The sequence below is a fragment of the Dendrobium catenatum genome, unplaced genomic scaffold (assembly GCF_001605985.2).
Source record: "Dendrobium catenatum unplaced genomic scaffold, ASM160598v2 fragScaff_scaffold_1177, whole genome shotgun sequence".
Lineage (NCBI taxonomy): Eukaryota > Viridiplantae > Streptophyta > Magnoliopsida > Asparagales > Orchidaceae > Dendrobium > Dendrobium catenatum.
Window position 1 is genome coordinate 261,787 of NW_021319639.1, and position 18,480 is coordinate 280,266.

Consider the following 18,480-nt stretch of genomic DNA (forward strand, 5'->3'; position numbering starts at 1 on the left):
GGTTTGAAGAAGTGAACCATCAACATTTACTTTAATCCAATTTGTAGGAAGAGAATGCTAAATTTTTTATGTATAAGGAAGAACATAAATGTATTTTGGCTTATGATGTAAAATGATCGAGGAACAAACAAATTTCTATGGTTAAGTTCAATGAAAGCATTGGACTGACAGAGAAGCCACATTGTAGAAAGAGATTGAGATGAAATAATTTTATCAATATCTATTCGACTAATAAGTAAATGTGGTGAAATATTAAGGATGATATTTTTATGAGGGAAGAATGTAAAGAACGCTTATGTAATGATGACCTGAAAGGGACTTAGTGCAAAATTCTCCTTGGGGCGTTGCAACGTTGTAAGTGAAGCACTTCAATGCTAGGCTTACTTATTGGCAGGGCTGTCAATAATTGACACGACCCGAAAACCCGACTCGAACACGACCCAAAATTTTCGGGTTGGACACGACCCGTTTGGAAAACGGGTCGGGTTCGGGTTCATAAAAATGACATGAATTGAATTTCGGGTCGGGTCCGGGTTAACCTGGTAACCTGTTAACCGACCCGTTTGACACACGAATTTATTTCACGCATAGTGCGTGCGGAATGCGGATTACTTACGTCGTGTTAGGGTTTTACGCCATCCATTTTCATTTCACGCGCCGTAGCTCTCCTCTTCTTCGCTGCTTCGTCTAGGGTTTCCGAAGTTCCGTTTCTTCTCTACAGATCTCCTCGATCTGTCTTTGGTTTCCTCTTTTCTCCTTCTCTGGCATATTCTTGGTCCGTGGTTTCGTGGTGTTCATCGTACACATCTTCTTTGGCTCAACAGGAATACTTACATCTCTCGCTGTTTGTATCTCTCATCTTTTTCCCTTTCTTCTCCTTTTAGAAGCATGATATATGAGATTATGAGCATAGGAGAGATTTCTCTAGCTGTGTTGCGAAGTTCCGGCTCGATTTTCTGGTTTTTTGGGGTTAGGATTTTTCCGATATTCTGGTGCAAACGAGCCAAGTCGAGTTCAATTTTCTGGATTTTTTGGTCAGTTCCGGCTGGTTTTTCTGCTAGTTTACTGCAGTTATGCACTTCTGTTCACTTACTGCTATTATTTCTGTGCAATCAAGTCATGTCGAGCTCTATGTTCTGGTATTTCTGTGCAATTTCTATTGTTATTTTTATGCAAACGAGCCATGTCGAGCTCTATGTTCATGTATTTCTGTGTTGTTTCTACTGTTATTTCTGTGCAATTTCTACTATTATTTCTTTGCAGTTCCTGCTGTTATTTTTGTGAAGCTACTACTATTATTTATGGGCACTTTCTGCTGTTATTTCTGTGCAGTATCTACTTTTATTTCTGTGCAATTTTTGCTGTTATTTCTATGCAAAAGAGCCAGGTCGTGCTCTATGTTCTGGTATTTCTGTGCAGTTTCTGCTGTTATTTCTGTGCAGTTACTACTATTATTTATGTCCAGTTACTGCTACTTTTTCTGTTCAGTTACTGCTCCTAGTTGACACCCATAGAGTCCTAGTTATTTTGATGAGTTGTTGTTCAACAACACATTAAGAATTTGCAATTATTTGGCCATTATTAGTTATTACTTATTACTAAGTATTTGGAGTAACAAGCCTTCAACCCATTAAGTATTGAAGTCATACTTCTTTTTAGTGTAGGATGGTTGGCTTGAGCAGTTAGTTGGCCATTATAAAGTCTCAATGTGTTATGTGTATTTTTTTGAAAAAGAAAATTAACAAATAGCATTGTGAAGTTGTAATATTTTCTAATTTTTTTTTGTTAGATGGAGGATTCTAATACCATTCATGGGATTTCTTCTTTTGCTGAAAATGAAGAACCCCAGACTTGTGAAATACCTGTAGAGCCCTCTAACGATCAATGTAATGATGCGACAATTACTAAGAAACGGCGAAGAATGACCTCAGTTGTTTGGGGCCATTATGAGATGTTACCTATTACGAAAGATGGAAAACAAAAATGTAAATGCAAGAAATGTGGTACTACTTAGCAAAAATGGAACAGGTAATCCTAGACGCCACCTCGAAAATTGTAAGAAAAGAAATATGTGTGATATAGGACAGTTGATTTTATAAACCAACACTGAATCTTCAATATCTATGTCTTATGACAAGTTTGATCATCAGTTTTATTATATCTTCGCCGTGACTTGCAATTAATTTCTAGAAATACTGCTAGAAATGATTACAAAAGACTATTCCTTAAGGAGAAGATTAATTTAATGGAAAAGTTATCTAGAAACACTAGCAGGGTTTGCTTAACATCCGACCTTTGGACATCTATAAATACTGATGGTTTTATTTGTTTAAATGCTCATTATATTGATAATGATTCGCATTTACAAAAGAAAATTATTACTTTTGCATTTATGCCACCTCCCCATGATGGAATTTCATTGTTTGAGCAGTTACATTTCCTTTTGGTTGAATGGAAAATAGAATCCATTCAATAGTAGGATCTGAAATTGCATTCAGCAATAGCGGTAGAATTTTAGATCAATACCGAAGTGCATTAAAACATGATATTGTTGAGACACTAATCTGTGCTAAGGACTGGTTATATGGAGAGCATGGTGATTATTCATTCATCTTATATTTTTTTTTTATTTAAGATCTCATTGTGCTAATTTATTTTTAATACATGCATTATTGCAGCAGTAAAAGACCCTGAAATTGATGCAATAACTGATGATATCCTAAATTTAGATGTGAACAAAAATGAAGAAGATGTTGGTGACAGCTCAGTAGTTTGATGAACATCAGTTTATGACTTTTGTGAATTTATTTGCTGTCTAATTTTTCTTTAAATTGATGTAATGAACTATTTTTATGATGCTATCTCTAAACAGCAGGAACTGGTTTGATGGTTGGTTGTTATCTCTAAACAGCAAAAACTGGTTTTATGGTTGGCTACTTATCTGTGTTGTTGCTGGGTTGCTAGGTTGGTTGTTGTCTTTGTGTTGTTGCTGCCTTTAAACATTTTGCTGGGTTGGTTGCTGTCTTCGTTATCTGGTGGTTGTGGTGGTCGGGTTTGGTCTCTTCATTTGGTTTTGCTGTTAGCTAGACCATGTTTTCTTCTGCTATCTGTCTGCCTAGTGTTGTGTTGTGTTTGTATAATTCCTGGATCATTATTTTCGGGGATTATCTGTTTTGTGGAGGTTCCTTTTCATCTTATTTTTTATTTATGTATGTGCCATTATAATTCTTGTTGGAGGGTTGTTTACCCATTTGCTAGATGTCTTGAACTGCTGGTTTGCTGGGATGGTTTGCTCAACAGAAAAAATAGTTGAAACTGCATAGAAATAACATCAAAAACTAGTTTGATACTTTGATGGTTGGCTGTATTATTGGGTTGGTTGCTGACTTGGTGTTGTTGCTGTCTTTAAACATTTAGGGTTTTGAGTTTGATGTGTTTAGTTGGATTACATTAGTTGCTGGGTTTGTTGTGTTGTTGCTGGGTGCTTCAAAAAGCCCAGGGATGTTGTGCTGAACAGAAAAAAATAGTAAAAACTGCACAAAAATAAACTTATATGATGTATTTTATATGATGGTTTGCTGGGAGGTTTTGCTGAACAGAAAAACATAGTAGAAACTGCACATAAATAACAGAACATAAATAATTTAGTGGTTTCTCTGGCTGGTTGGCTTGGTAGCTGGGTTTGCTGTGTTGGCAAGGAGATTGGTTGGCTGTGTTGGCACTTGGCAGGGAGATTCTTTTGTTATTATTCCTGTTTTGCTGTGTTGACAATTGGCTGTGTTGATGGTTGGTTCCGAAAGGATTAAAAGTTGAGTAGCGATGATGAGTACCCTTCTAAACTTATTGTGAAGTCAATTGTGGAAAAGACGTTATTGCAATCAGGTGGCATTTTGAGGGTTAATCAAACAAATACTAAGTATAAAATACAAAATGCCGCCTTGGATGGCAATTTCTAGATTTGCAAGTCCGCAACCGAAAAAAAATTATATTATTGTGTTGACTCACATTTCTTTGAATGATGAATTATTTGGAGGGTTAATCTGAGCTAATAACTCAAGCTTTCAACTAATTCATGAATTTCAAATTATATATATTTAATTGTTTATATTTTTTTTTGCAGTTAGCTTATTTCTATGAGGGCAGGCCGTAGGCACAAGAGTCAAGACATCAAGGAGCTAAAAATTTTGTAAATTGTAATTATGGTTTGAAATTTTTATAAATTGTAATTATTTGTGTAATTTATTTGATAGTTTAATATTTTGTATAATTTGTATATTGTAATTAACAAATTAGTTTTGATTCGTAAATAAAATTTTTATTTATGCAAATTTCTATTTATAATTTTCTGTGTATCTATTTTTGAATTTTTTTTTTGAAAAACTCGGGTCGGGTTCGGGTCATGAATATTGACCGTATCCATAATCGGGTCGGGTTCGGGTCAACCCGTTTAGCTTCGGGTCGGTTCTGGTTCGACACGAACCCGAACCGTGACCTGGTTTTGACACCCCTAATTGAAGGCATGCCTCTATTCTTTGAAATCAGTCGGGTTCTCTTTGTTCAGAAAGAAATACATTCTATATGCCGTAGGCAGAAGAGTCAAGACATCAAGGAGCTGAAAATTTTGTAAATTGTAATTATTTTTATAAATTGTAATTATTTGTGTAATTTATTTGATAGTTTAATATTTTGTAATTTGTATATTGTAATTAACAAATTGGTTTTGATTCGTAAATAAAATGTTTATTTATGGAAATTTATGTTTATAATTTTCTGTGTAGCTGTTTTTAAATTTTTTTTTAAATAACTCGGGTTAGCGGGTCATTCCGGGTTAACCCAAACCCGACTCACGTCGGGTTCGGGTCCTGAATATTGACCCGTATCCATAATCGGGTCGGGTTCAGGTCAACCCGTTTAGCTTCGGGTCGGTTCGGGTTCGACACTAACCCGACCCGTGACCCGGTTTTGACACCCCTACTTATTGGTATTGAAATATTTTTCTTGAGAACACTATAAAATTGAAATAGTGGCCATGTCGTGCTCCCCTCTCTATTAGAATGAGTGTCAAATGGATAGTGTTATGGCACTGTGAAAAGGTCAGGTTGTAGTGTCAAGCTCTCCATATCATTTTGAGAATTCATTTTCTCATTTTTTAAGGGCAATCAACTAGAGAAAGATAGAGAGTGAGAGAATCCTAAGAGAGAAAGTGGATTTTAGTGATCTTAGAGTTAATTTTGCCCATTGATTTAGTTAAAAAAGATGTCAAGATCAAGATAGGTTACTGTTACCTTATCTTAATTTTCAATATTGGTCATTTGCATAAGAATTTTGATAATTTATTTGATTAAATGAAGTTTAGAAAAATTTTCATCAAGTAACATTTGATATGTTATAGAATATAGTAATATACTGTTTTGATCATGTTGATAAAAAAACTCATATTTTCATTGAGTATTTTTGAATGCATAAAATTTTAAGTGCTTTGGCGATTATGTTGACACTGATAGAAGTGACTATAGAATAAAGGCTTCAAAATGATGACATGGATGTTGCTCATAAATGGTTTTGTGATTTATACATGTTAAATGTTTAACTAACTAATTTCTTAAAAATAATATTGCATTCATTGTACATGTGAAATTTTGTATATTCATACATTATGTTAGATATGTTCATACATGCTAAAAGTACCATTATTTATATATTCATGTGCCAAAAAATGTGAAATAATTATCGTGAGTTATAAGGATATGAACAACAAAATTAATGAATTGTAATGTGCCTAGGGAGTCAGAAGGGCCTAATACTATATATGTGAATTGCATAAATGACATAAGGGTCTGATACTATATATATGAAATACTTGTGAGATATAGGGGCAAAAGAGGATTGATGTGATATAATGAGATGATGTGTACATGATGTACTTAGGAGATATAAGGGCCTGACGAGATTGATTCGATGTAACGACGCACATTTGCAAATTGATATGATGTATTGTGAAATAATAGTTTAATTCAATTATTTTATTATTGAAATATGACACATGCTTTTACTTTGAATTTATGTTGACACTAAATGTAATATCGTACGCTGACTGATATATTGAAATATTGCACCTATTAATACTATTATGAGTTTTTGTTAGCATAACAATACACGTTGCAATCACTGTATGGGTTAATACTTGTATTAAACGAATAGGAAGTATCTTCTGGAACTTCCTCTGTCTATTTAAACACTATGTACTCATCTTACAAGAAAAAGGAAATAACATTTACATTACTAGTTTTCCCTGCTGAGGCTTTCACGATCCCGTGATACCTTTTTCCTATTATCTTCTTTTCTTATCTTGGCAAGTTCTTTACCATTCTACATGGTATCAGAAGTTCCAGGCTCCCCTTTCCTCAAAACCATCTGAATCTATGTCTGCAATGGCCTCCACAGACACCACCTCCTCCGCAACCCCGCCAGAAAACCCCACCAATGACGGTACATTCTCCTCACCACAAATCCCCTCATCCCTCAAATTCTTGATGAACAGCATCAAGAACGTTACAACTCAAGTCCTCACGGATGATAATTACTCCATTTGGCGATCTCAAGTGCTAAATATCTTTAGCGCAAACGGCTTTGAAGGGTTCTTGACCGGCACATCTCCCTCACCGCCTCAATTCATCCAATCCAGCACTGGTCACCAGATCCAAAACCCCGCCTACACCACCTGGGTCCTAATCGACCAAAACCTCGCCGCGGCACTCTACTCCATCATCTCCTCCGCAATCCTACCCTACGTACTCTCCATCGACCACTGTTCTGAGATATGGCAAACTCTGGACACTCGGCTCCAATCTTGCACACGTTTAAGAATTGCCCATCTCAAGAACGAACTACATCTCTTGTCTATGAAAGATAAGTCTATGACGCAATACCTCCTTGACGTCAAATCTAAAGTCGACGCACTAGCTGCTGCCGGAGCTCCAGTCGACGTCGAAGACGTCATTCATTACACCCTCAACGGCCTTCCAACCACTTATCAAGCCTTCAAAATGGCCATCCGCACCAATCTTCGATATGTAAGTCTTGACGAGCTTTATACCCTCCTCTGCAACGAAGAGCTCAACCTTGCACATGAAACGCTTAAAGATCTTCAAACACTTAATCACGTTGGCAATCAAACGGCCCTCACCGCCGGTCGCGGTAGGGGTCGCAGACGCAACTCGTACCCCGGTAGATCAAACAACCGCCAACCGAGCAATTCCAACCAACCGCGCAGAAATAGGCAGAACCGTCCCTCTATTAACTGTCAAATATGTGGTAAGTTTGGTCACTCGGCCATCAAGTGCTGGCACCGCAATGACGACAGTTATAACACCGATCCCATGCCGGCCCTCTTTACGACACCGGCACAACCCACTTCGTCCGATTGGTTCCTCGACAGAGGAGCTTCATCTCATTAACCTTCGATCTTAGCAATGTTCAACAATCTCAAAGCTACACCGGGTCAGGCCAAGTTGTTCTTGGCAATGGCCACCAACTCCCGATCCACAATACCGGTAAAGGCATTCTTCCCACACCATCAGGTAGTCTCGAATTAAAGAATCTAAATCTTGTTCACAATCTTTCTTTTAATCTTCTATCGGTTCATAAACTAACTCAGGACAACGATTGCATCATTATCTTTTCCCCTAACGGCTATGAAATTCAGGACCGGAAGAGCCACCGCCGTATTCTCACGGGTCCTTCTATTAATGGCCTATACCCTCTTCAAAACCAAAGCTGCCGGGCTGATCACATGGATCAGCTAGCTCTTCTTTCCATTCAACAAATTTCGGATCTTTGGCATCACCGGCTAGGCCACCCTTATGCATCCACCATGGCCGCTCTCTTAGACGGAGCAACTACATTCACGCTTCCAGTTCACATTGCAACTCCTGTCGCATGGCAAAAAGTCACAGATTGCCTACATCTATTTCACTCACCGTAACCGACTCTCCCTTCTCTCTTGTTTACTCAGACATCTGGGGTCCATTTCCCATTGTATCAAATAATGGTTTCAGATGTTACGTTTCATTCATAGACGATTTTTCTAAATTTACATGGATTTTCCAATCACGCACAAATCTGAAGTATTTACAAAATTCATAGAATTTCAAAACTTTATAAAACGACAATTCAATCGCACCATACGGACCCTACGCACAGATAATGGTGGCGAATTCATAAATAACAAATTCTTAAATCTCTGTCGTAATACCGGCATAATCCATCAATCGTCGTGTCCGCATTCTCCCTCTCAAAACGGAGTCGCCGAACGTAAACACCGTCATCTCATCGAGACGGCTTGCACGCTCCTAATCAAAGCTTCGCTCCCTCAACACTTTTTGGTAGACACAGTTCTCACGGCTAACTTACTAATTAACTGTCTACCCTCTCCCAATACTCAATCCAAATCCCCTCACGAAATTCTTTTCGGCAAACAACCTGATTACAACTATTTTCGAGTCTTCGGATGTCTTTGCTATCCGTGGCTCAAACCCTACACCACGAACAAACTATCTCCCATTTCTCTATCGTGTGTGTTCATTGGATACTCCACATCTCAAAAGGGCTATCGCTGTCTAGATCCTTCGACGAACCGAATATATACATCAAATCATGTTGTCTTTAACGAATCTATCTTTCCCTATGCCACCAATCCACCTCAACCTACGATCACCAAATCCTTACAAAATTCCACTCCTCCACTTTTGCTTGTCCCCACATCAAGCATACAATCTCCCATCAACACTAACTACACCATCCCTAAGTCTAATAACACCAACACACTGCCCAACACATCTTCCCGAGACATACCTCAGCCTGTTACAACCGGTCACCCAACAACCTCCCAATACACCACTCACTGCCAACACTCCGTCCACGGGATCACACCACGCTCAGCCTATACAACAACATCCCATGCTTACCAGACTCAAGAGCGGACATTCCAAACCCAAAAAGATATTCGACCTGGCTCACATAATACAACCTAACAAACCAACTACATACAGTCAAGCGGCTAAGTCCGAACACTGGCGCACTGCTATGTCACAAGAATTTCAGGCTCTACAATCTCAAGGTACGTGGGAACTGGTTCCTCCTGAACCATCTCAAAATGTACTCGGATCCAAATGGACTTTTCGCGTCAAATACAACTCCGACGGAACAATCTCCCGGTACAAAGCTCGTCTAGTAGCAAAAGGGTACACACAAGAATACGGTATCGACTACACTGAAACATTCAGTCCGGTGGCAAAAATGCCCACCATACGCGTCCTCATCATCCTAGCTCTTCATCACAATTGGATCATCCACCAGCTCGACGTATCAAATGCTTTCCTCCACGGGGCTCTATCTGACACCGTCTACATGCATCAACCACTGGGATTCCAAGATTCTCTCCATCCCAATCACGTCTGTCGCCTAAAGAAAGCCCTGTAAGCCTGAAACAATCGCCTCGAGAGTGGTATGCAACACTATCAAATCATCTACTATGGTACGGTTTCCACATAAGCGCCTCAGACCAATCTCTACTCACCTACAAATATGGGAACATTCGCCTCTACATCCTAATCTACGTCGACGACATACTTCTCACAGGTAACTCTCAAACATAAATCCATAAACTTCTCTCTAATCTACACGACAATTTTCAGATGCGAAATCTAAGATCTCTATCTCAATTCTTGGGCATTCAAGCACACAAGACAAACTCCGGTATTATCCTTCATCAGTAACCTTATGCAAAGAAAATCATTGAAAAAGCTGGCATGTCACAATCTAAATCGGTTCCAACACCCATCCCGTGCAAAGTCACCACCACCAACATGTCTAACGAACCCCACGACAATCCGCATCTATACAGACAAATCATTGGGTCTCTTCAGTATCTCACTCTAACAAGACCAGATATCCAATTCGCAGTAGAACAACTATGCCAACATATGAAACATCCGCTCAAACGTCACCATGAAGCACTCAAAAGACTCCTTCGGTTTGTCCACGACACCATACAAACAAGTATTCCACTCAAACGAGACTCTCTTATTCTACAGGGATACGCCAACACAGATTGGGTTAGCAACCAACAAGACAGATCCTCCATCTTCTGGTTCTGTAACTTCCTCGGACAATTACCCATCTCGTGGCAAGTCAAGAAACAAAGCACAATCGCCCGGTCATCTACCGAAGCAGAGTATCGAGCACTCGCCACAGAAGCCTTCGAAATTCTTTGGTTGAGACGACTTCTTGAGGATCTTCACATACCTCAAGACAATCCAACCACAGTTTATTGCGACAACACATCGGCCATCGCTCTTGCCAATAATCCCATCTTCCACGCACGTACAAAGCACATAAAAGTCGACTGCCACTTCATTCGGGATTGCATCAAGAAGAATCACATCTCTGTTCACCGCATATGCACAACAGACCAGCTGGCTGATTTATTCACTAAGGCACTACCAACTCAAAGATTCAAGCATATTTCTAGCAAACTCACAGCCATTACACAGCCATGAGTTTGAAGGGGTGTGTTAGCATAACAATACACGTGGCAATCATTGTATGGGTTAATACTTGTATTACACAAATAGGAAGTATCTTCTGGAACTTCCTCTGTCTATTTAAACACTCTGTACTCATCTTACAAGAAAAAGGAAATAACATTTACATTACTAGTTTTCCCTGCTGAGGCTTTCACGATCCCGTGATACCTTTTTCCTATTATCTTCTTTTCTTATCTTGGCAAGTTCTTTACCATTCTAGAGTTTTACTATAAAAGTTTTCACAATTATATCTCATTCTATTATTTTTATTGTAGTTGTGAAATATATATATATATATATAAATTAAATAAATAAAAAATTATGATAAATATGAATTTATTATTTAAAATAATAAAATCTAAAATCTAAATATTTTTACATTAAAATATTCTAAATATATATATTTCTTATTTTAAATTAATAGGAACCACCCTCTCTCTCACTCCCTTGCCGACACAATCACTCCTTGTACCAGTGTACTGCACCACCCTCCGGCTTAAAAAGTTAAAGGTAAGTAGAAGAGAGAGAAGGGATAATTTGTTAGGTTGTAAGGAGGGAGAAGATAGAGAGATCTATCCGTGTTTTTTAATGACTGCTGCACTCTTCTTCGATTTGTCATCGTTTGCTTAAATTCTGGTATCATTTCCTTTGATTTGAAAGCATCTAGTAAATTGAGAAAGGAAGAGTTTTGCGTTGTGGGATAGGGTTTTCTTGGTTAGCCCAGCGGAGATTTGCCGGCAAAAGGAAAGGAATCGACTTCATTTCCCTTTTGCTCGACACCACCTCTACAACCGTTCCTCTCTCTGTATGGATCTGGTGGTCTTCTATTCTTACCATTATCCACTGTGTTACTCATTTGCCTTCTTTGTTTCTTTTATTTTATCTTTACAAGCTTGGAAGGTGGTTCTTCTGAGTTGCGTAGAGGCAGATTTGCTCGTAATCTTGGTTCTGCGGAATGCGTTCTTGCTCCCTTTCTTTACACCTTTTTGTGTTTGTAAAAGTAGCAAATTTTGGCCAATGTCTGTTCGTTTTTAAGGTAGAGGCCTTCGTTTTAATTATCTCTTCAGCTATTGCGTTTATTATTCGGGTTTTTTTGTTGGATGTGTGTCCCAGGCTGCTGAAAGTTTGGCTGTGATGAAAATAAGCAGAAAGGGTGTGATTTGGTATGTTGCTGTTAGTTTTATTTCCATGAAATAATCTGGGTTGAATACTGAGCTTTAAAATTACAGTTTTTAGCGTACTTGCAAGGAACTAAAATCCTGTTAAGGAAAGGACTTGGAGTCTTAAATAGTGGTGCCATGTACCGTATATTACTTAGGCTTTGTAACGATGTTCTAAGGCTAGAGAATCTTAGGCTTCGTTTGGTTCTTCCTTTGCTTTTGTAAAATATAATTTTAGAAACAATGGTTAAGAGAATGAAGTTTTCTAACCTAGAAGGAAATATCAAAAAGCTTTTCAAAATAGTAGAAAAATGAAGTTCACTAAAAAGTATGTCTATAGAAGCGTCCCATCCAAACAGCCACCAAAAAATATTTTCCCTGTTTCTAATTAGAAAAAGTAAAAAAAAAAAGCCAAACAAACGAGGCCTTAAATGTATCGGATGGGAGTGAACATAATGTACAGTGATATTTGGAAGTTATTTCACAACAGATACTGACTAGATAACTATGCTGGACAACATTTGCTCACTGCTATTTCATGATAGTTTTTAGTTCTTTTTACTTGTTTCAGAGATTTGTTGTTTCTATGAAATTGATGTTTCTCCTTTCTGTTTCTATTTAATATTGTTGCTTATTTATCTGTCATCTTTCTTCTATGGCTTACACTGTTGCTTATTTTCAGATCTTGTGGTGATCTTTATTTAGCTAAAAGGAAGTTATGGCTACACTTCTTGACATTGGTGTTTCGGCAGCTATAAATATACTGTCCGCATTGGCGTTCCTACTGGCATTTGCGATACTGCGACTGCAGCCATTTAATGACAGGGTATACTTCCCTAAATGGTATCTTAAAGGACTTAGAAGCAGTCCTTCAAGTAATGGTGCATTTGTCCGGAAGTTTGTCAATCTAGACTATACATCATATCTGAAGATCCTTGCTTGGATTCCTGCCGCCCTGCAAATGCCTGAACCCGAGCTGATTGAACATGCAGGATTAGATTCTGCTGTTTATTTACGGATTTACCTTTTAGGGTATTCCCCTCTTTGATTTTCTACTTACTTGTTTGTTTCAGAAATTGCTTCATCAATTTGTTGATTAGATTTTGTAGGATGCTCCCTTGCCATGCATCTCTTTTCATAAGATAATTTTTATGCATATTATAAAGTTTGAGTGATTCTTTATTATTGTTCCGAAGGCATTTCTATGAAAGTTTCAATGCTATGATTAGGGCACCATATGATGTAGGGCCTGCCAAGTAATTATACAAGCAACCCTTCAACCATAGCTTTCATGTGGACCTGTTTTTTGCTGACTAATTTAATGATTGAATATGTGACTTATAAACCTTCAAACATAGTGATGAGGACATCGATCCAAGGTTCAAGCATGTGTATTGCCGGAAGCATCGCAGATCGATGGCCACGATTCAGAGCTTATATTTCTAGTTGTTTATGCATTTTATTTTTATGTTTTCCTATTGTACCGTTATGTGAGTTGAGTCATGTTGGGGTCCTGAGGGCAATTTAGTCTTTATTTCTTCATGTATGCTTGAGACCTATATATATGGGTCTTTTCTCTTGTAATAGCTAATGAATATGGGAAAGAAAATTTGTGTTTTGTTTCTACTTCTTCTTGCATGAGAGCTTGAGAAGGGAGAGAGCTCAAGGGGAGCAAATCGCAAGGCCCACCAGTCGTTGGAAGAGTCCGCGGCTCGTGGTTAAGTTATTGTATCTTCTTGTTCATGTTTTCTTTCATCTCCTTTCCCCTCCACCATAAGAAAATCCCTTCCAAACCCCTTGTTGCCGCCGCCCCCTTAGAAGCCTGCTGTCGGCCACTCCCACGGCCCCGGCCGGCCACCTTGCCGGCAATCTTCCCCACACGTCCAATCCCTCCTTCCGCAAGTTTCAAATTTGAAATTTGAATTTCAAATTTCAAAGTCTTTCCTAATTTGGATTTCCAATTTAGGAAAGTTTTCATGACGAATTCCAATTTAATTTAAATTAAATTGGAGTCTTTTAAATTTATTTCCACGTCATCTCCCCAAATTGGAAACCTCTTCCTTGTGATCTCTCCCTCTTCCCACTCTCTCCATGCCGCCGGCCTTACTAGGCCCTCTCTCTCTCTCTCCATTTAATGCTCACTTAAGGCATTGATTCAAAGCCAATTTGAAATCAAATTTCAAACCAAATTCCCCCCAAATTTCATTCAAATCCTGAAATTAATTTCAGGTTTTAACATAACCTCCTCCTCTCTCTCTCATACCGCCAGCCCCCTTAATGGGCTCCCATTATTTGCCATTAACTCCCATTAATTCCTTTCAAATTTGAATTAATTTCAATTTGAATTTTCCCTCTAAATCCACTTAAACCTGAAATTAATTTCAGGTTTTGGGATTAAACCTATGGCCATTGGATCCCTCTTGGAAACCGCCGACTCCCCTCTTCCCCCTGCTCCCGCCGCCCCCCATCTTGCTTCTCTTGAGAATTGAGAAGCCAAGGAAAGAAGAATACGACGCCTACCCTCTCCATTTCAATGTCGAATGGTGGATCCTGAGCTTGATAGCGGATTCGTGTACGACATCTACGACGACATTCTCATCACCCGTTCAGAGTTCTTCGACGTTGGATTTGGATTCGACGACACTATTGATGACTATCTAAATCGCATCTTGCCTACTCTGGTGGACGTCATAGACGACCAATTTCAAGACTACGATTGGATCCTCCAAGGCCATCCATCCCCGCCATCTCCGCCACCGCCGACCTTTCCGTGGATCAAGGCCATTGGTGTTGCTACCGTCCTCGTGGCATCATTGGGTGTGCTGAAGACCTTTTTCCGCTAAGCCTAGTGTAGTTGAGTGATCCATTCCCAAGGTGAAAACTCTCTTTATTAAGTTGCGGATTGTTGATTAATAGCTTTTGTTATTGCTACTATCTTTGGTTACCTAGGAGTTTTGGCTAATCTACATGTACTTCCTCACTTAAGCTAGTTGAAAACTAAGATTCTTTGATGAACTTGCTTGTTATTTCGATAAGTTATTAATTGGTAATTCATTGTCAACTATTCTTAAAATTTCTTAAATGAGCTCCTGCGCATGTTGGTTTCACATCACATAGCTTTTGTGTTGACTTTCTTTTTACCCACTAATTTAATGTTTGAATTTGAGACAAGTTTGAAATGTTCAGCTTTGCTTATTCTAGCTACCACAATATAACCAATGAGATGTTTTTATCATTAGTTATTTTGAGACCATTCTGACTTTTATTCTTTACTTGGAAATTATTTTTTCAATAACATGAATTTTTTTAGTTGAAAAGTTTGGGAGGATCCCTTCTCTTTAAAATAAAAGAAAAAGATAGAGGACAAGCCTAATCACAACACAAGCCAAAATTAGACAAATAAATTGTTGATTTGGAAATATTTCCAAATTAAAATTAGCCTTGATCTGGAAGGCTTTGATGTCTCATTGATTAGGGATTGATTATTTCCTAATTATTGGATTTGATTGAAATTTGATTGGGATTTGATTGGGGATTAGATTAGGAAGCTTTTTCCTATTTTGTTTTGTCTCAAGTCTATAAATTGAAGGTGAGGGCTATTGTAAAGCAAGAGAGAAAATTTGAGAGCTATTATAATTTCCTATTGTTCTCTAATATAGTGAAATCATAATCCCCTTTTCGTGACATAGACATCTTCGTCGAACCACATAAATCACCATGTTTATTGTATTTGTGTCGTGTGATTTATTATTTTCGTTGTGATTGCTTGTGCAACAATTGGTATCAGAGCCATATTTGTAATTTCCGGTGGCAGTGTGAAGAATGAAAAAAGATCAATCCGTTCTTGTATCAGAGAAGCATGTTTCACGTGAAATTGGAGACACTCACGTAACAGGCTGGTCGAACCTGACAAAGAAGACGCGTGTACAAAGGTTTCAACCTAACTAGAGTTTCGTACTTGATTTCTTTAGTTGCGTGAACACTGGGCCTAGAGGCTGTGTGTGGAAGATCACGAGCGGGAGCAGGACAATTGCAAAGCTCGCTAGTTGTGGGTGTCTAAGCCAATCAAACAACAAATTGGGTCATTCACGTGGAGCATGATTGTGCGAAGGTTGTCGGGTCCGGGAAGGTGCATAAGCACGTGGATGTGAAGGCACAACACGTCACGCGGTTTTGCATGTATGCAACAAACATACCAAATGGTTCGTGTATAAGGAGCTTGGGGTGCTTGCGTGCGGTGCATCCAAACATAGCAGGGAGGCTTCGCACGAAAGTACCATGCATGGAAAACAGTGTGCAGTTTAGCGCACAGGAGCAGCATGTAGAGCTTGGACTCTCTGACAAGAGTTGTGTGATCGGTCAAAGCAAGCAAATGCTGTTTGATTTTTTTGTTCTGGATCATTGGAAGCAGATTGAGGATCAGATTGGTGTAATTCTGATCATGTGAGATAATTCTAATTTGGTGGAGGCTATGAGATCCGATGGAGCCATGGATACATCCATCTCAACGGTGGAGAAGGAAGTGATCCATCAGATAGTTACACATCTCGCTAAAATCGATGTGACAAAATTTGACAGCCAAGGAAATTTTGACATGTGGCAATGTGAGGTGATAGATACACTATAGTCTTTGAATCTGGAGGATGTTCTGGATGGTGATTTTGAAGAGATGTTTGAGAGAGATTGACTCAAGATGAATCTGAGTGCTTGTGGCTTGATAAAAAATTGATTATTTTAGGAGATTAAGTATGAGGTGATGATGGAGACTTCTACTGTCCAGCTGTGGAAGATTTTGGAGAACAAGTATCTGACAAAGAGCTTAGAGAATCGTCTCCATATAAAACAACGACGCTACATGTTTTAGATGAGGCATGAAATTACAATTGATGAACATTTGAATGGCTTTACAAAGCTCTTAGCAGATCTTTTGAATTTGGATGAAGATGTTAGAGATAAAAACAAGGTGCTCCTTATGTTGAATTTGCTTTCTAAGAAGTGCGAAAACTTCACGATGACGCTCATTCATGGGAAGGAGGTTTTGAACTATGGTAAGGTGGCTATTGCATTGCTAAATCACGAGCTCCAGCTTCAGGACAAGAAGTACAAAGATGGATTCAGTTGAGGCTCTCACACTCCAACAAGGAAGATATGAGAAACAGAAGAATAAAAGGGGCGGTAGCGGCAAGCGGGGCAAGTCTAGTGGGTGTAGTCTTGGGATGAATCAGTATGCTTTATGCTTGGAGACTGGTCATTGGAAGAAAGATTGCCTGATGCTAAAGGAGAAGAGAAAGGGAGTTTCCATTGAGGCTAACTTTAGCGTGACTAAGATTCAAATGTATCACTATTTGTAGTATCTCAGAGTTTGTATTCAGATGCTTCATGCTGGATTTTGGATATTGGTGCTACCTATCATATTTGTCCTACTAGAGAGTGGTTTTGTACCTACAAGGAGCTTGATAGTGGTGTTGTGACAATGAGAAATGATCAGGGTTGTCGTCCAGTTGGTTTAGAGAGCATCTTCATCATAATGCATGATGGTACTGTGAGAGAGCTGACTAGTGTGAGACATGTTCAGGACATTATACAATAAAACGGCATTGCAGTCCTTGCCATTTTCAACAAAATTGTGAGATAAATCAGATGATTTATTAAAGGGATAATCCGACATAATTGATAATGGGAAATTAAACATGGATTTTAGGATGAAGAGTCAAATATCTGGAATTAGCTTAATGTCATAAACTAGTGTAAGCACTTTGGCCTCCGAGAAAGAATCATTAACAATACAATGCTTACTGCTTATCCAAACGAATAAGTTTCTCAAACTTAGATACAATCACCTCAGGTGATATAAATAAAACTATAATTCGAACCTTTTATCTTTCACTATTTATAGAAAATGCATATGGATTATTTCTCAATCCTTTCGAAAAAGAGAGGACACTTTTTAATCACTTGTCCAATTTTTTACATCCAAAGCTAATGCAACAATTTCTATATTCACTTGCAAAATGCTCCTTATCCAAATATTTGAAACAGGTAGTAAACTGTTATGTGGCCGTGAGGATTCTTGGAGTTGAAAGGTTAAAGGTTAGAAGATTTACTCCAATGAGAATTTTTAAAGCTTCAGCATAAGAATTTCCTAAAGAATTATTATCACTGAGATCATCCGAAACTCTGAGATAATCTGAAACTCTAAGTTTGTAGATTAGCCCCATCAGTCACTGCATTCATCCCCTTGGTATTTGCCGTAGTCCCTAGGATGGTGATGCTTTTCGTAGGTATCAATTATTCTAGCAATCAAATGAAATTCAATTAACATGATCATCAACGTTGCAATTACATTTTTATTCTTAAAATACTAAAATAGTATGACAGGCTTGAAGTATTAAAGTTTCCATTGTCCTTATTAGTGATCTCTTATGTAACAGGCTTAAGATATTTGTTCCTATTGCTTTCTTGGGATTTGCAATCTTGGTACCTGTAAACTACACCAATAATACTCTTGAGTCTATGAAGGTGGAGTACAGCGATGTAGACAAGCTTTCCATATCAAATATTCCTAAAGGATCAGACAGGTTTGTAATCTTTATATTGAAATTGAATGGCATGATTCGGTTATTGAAGGATATTTATACATTTAGACGACATTTCAATTTGAGACTCATTTGTCCAGCTAAACATATTGTTTAATTTAGAGATTACATTCTCTCTCTGCATAATTTTGAAATTCA

At 38.3% G+C, this 18,480-nt stretch overlaps 1 protein-coding gene across 4 annotated transcripts in view; it reads left to right on the forward strand.

Moving 5' to 3' along the window:
• The first annotated feature begins 11,066 nt into the window (after positions 1-11,066).
• Positions 11,067-18,480, forward strand: part of LOC110106919 (calcium permeable stress-gated cation channel 1) — a 71,379-nt gene continuing 63,965 nt past the window's right edge. The window contains exons 1-4 of one of the 4 annotated variants that reach the window (XM_028698906.1): positions 11,478-11,622; positions 11,700-11,749; positions 12,429-12,778; positions 18,178-18,324. In XM_028698906.1, the coding sequence (XP_028554739.1) occupies positions 12,465-12,778; positions 18,178-18,324 (461 nt within the window). In that variant the 5' untranslated portion in view covers positions 11,478-11,622; positions 11,700-11,749; positions 12,429-12,464. Of the gene's footprint in view, positions 11,392-11,477; positions 11,750-12,428; positions 12,779-18,177; positions 18,325-18,480 lie in introns of those variants that run through there. The other 3 variants (XM_020837008.2, XM_028698907.1, XM_028698908.1) reach the window with 3 other exon arrangements.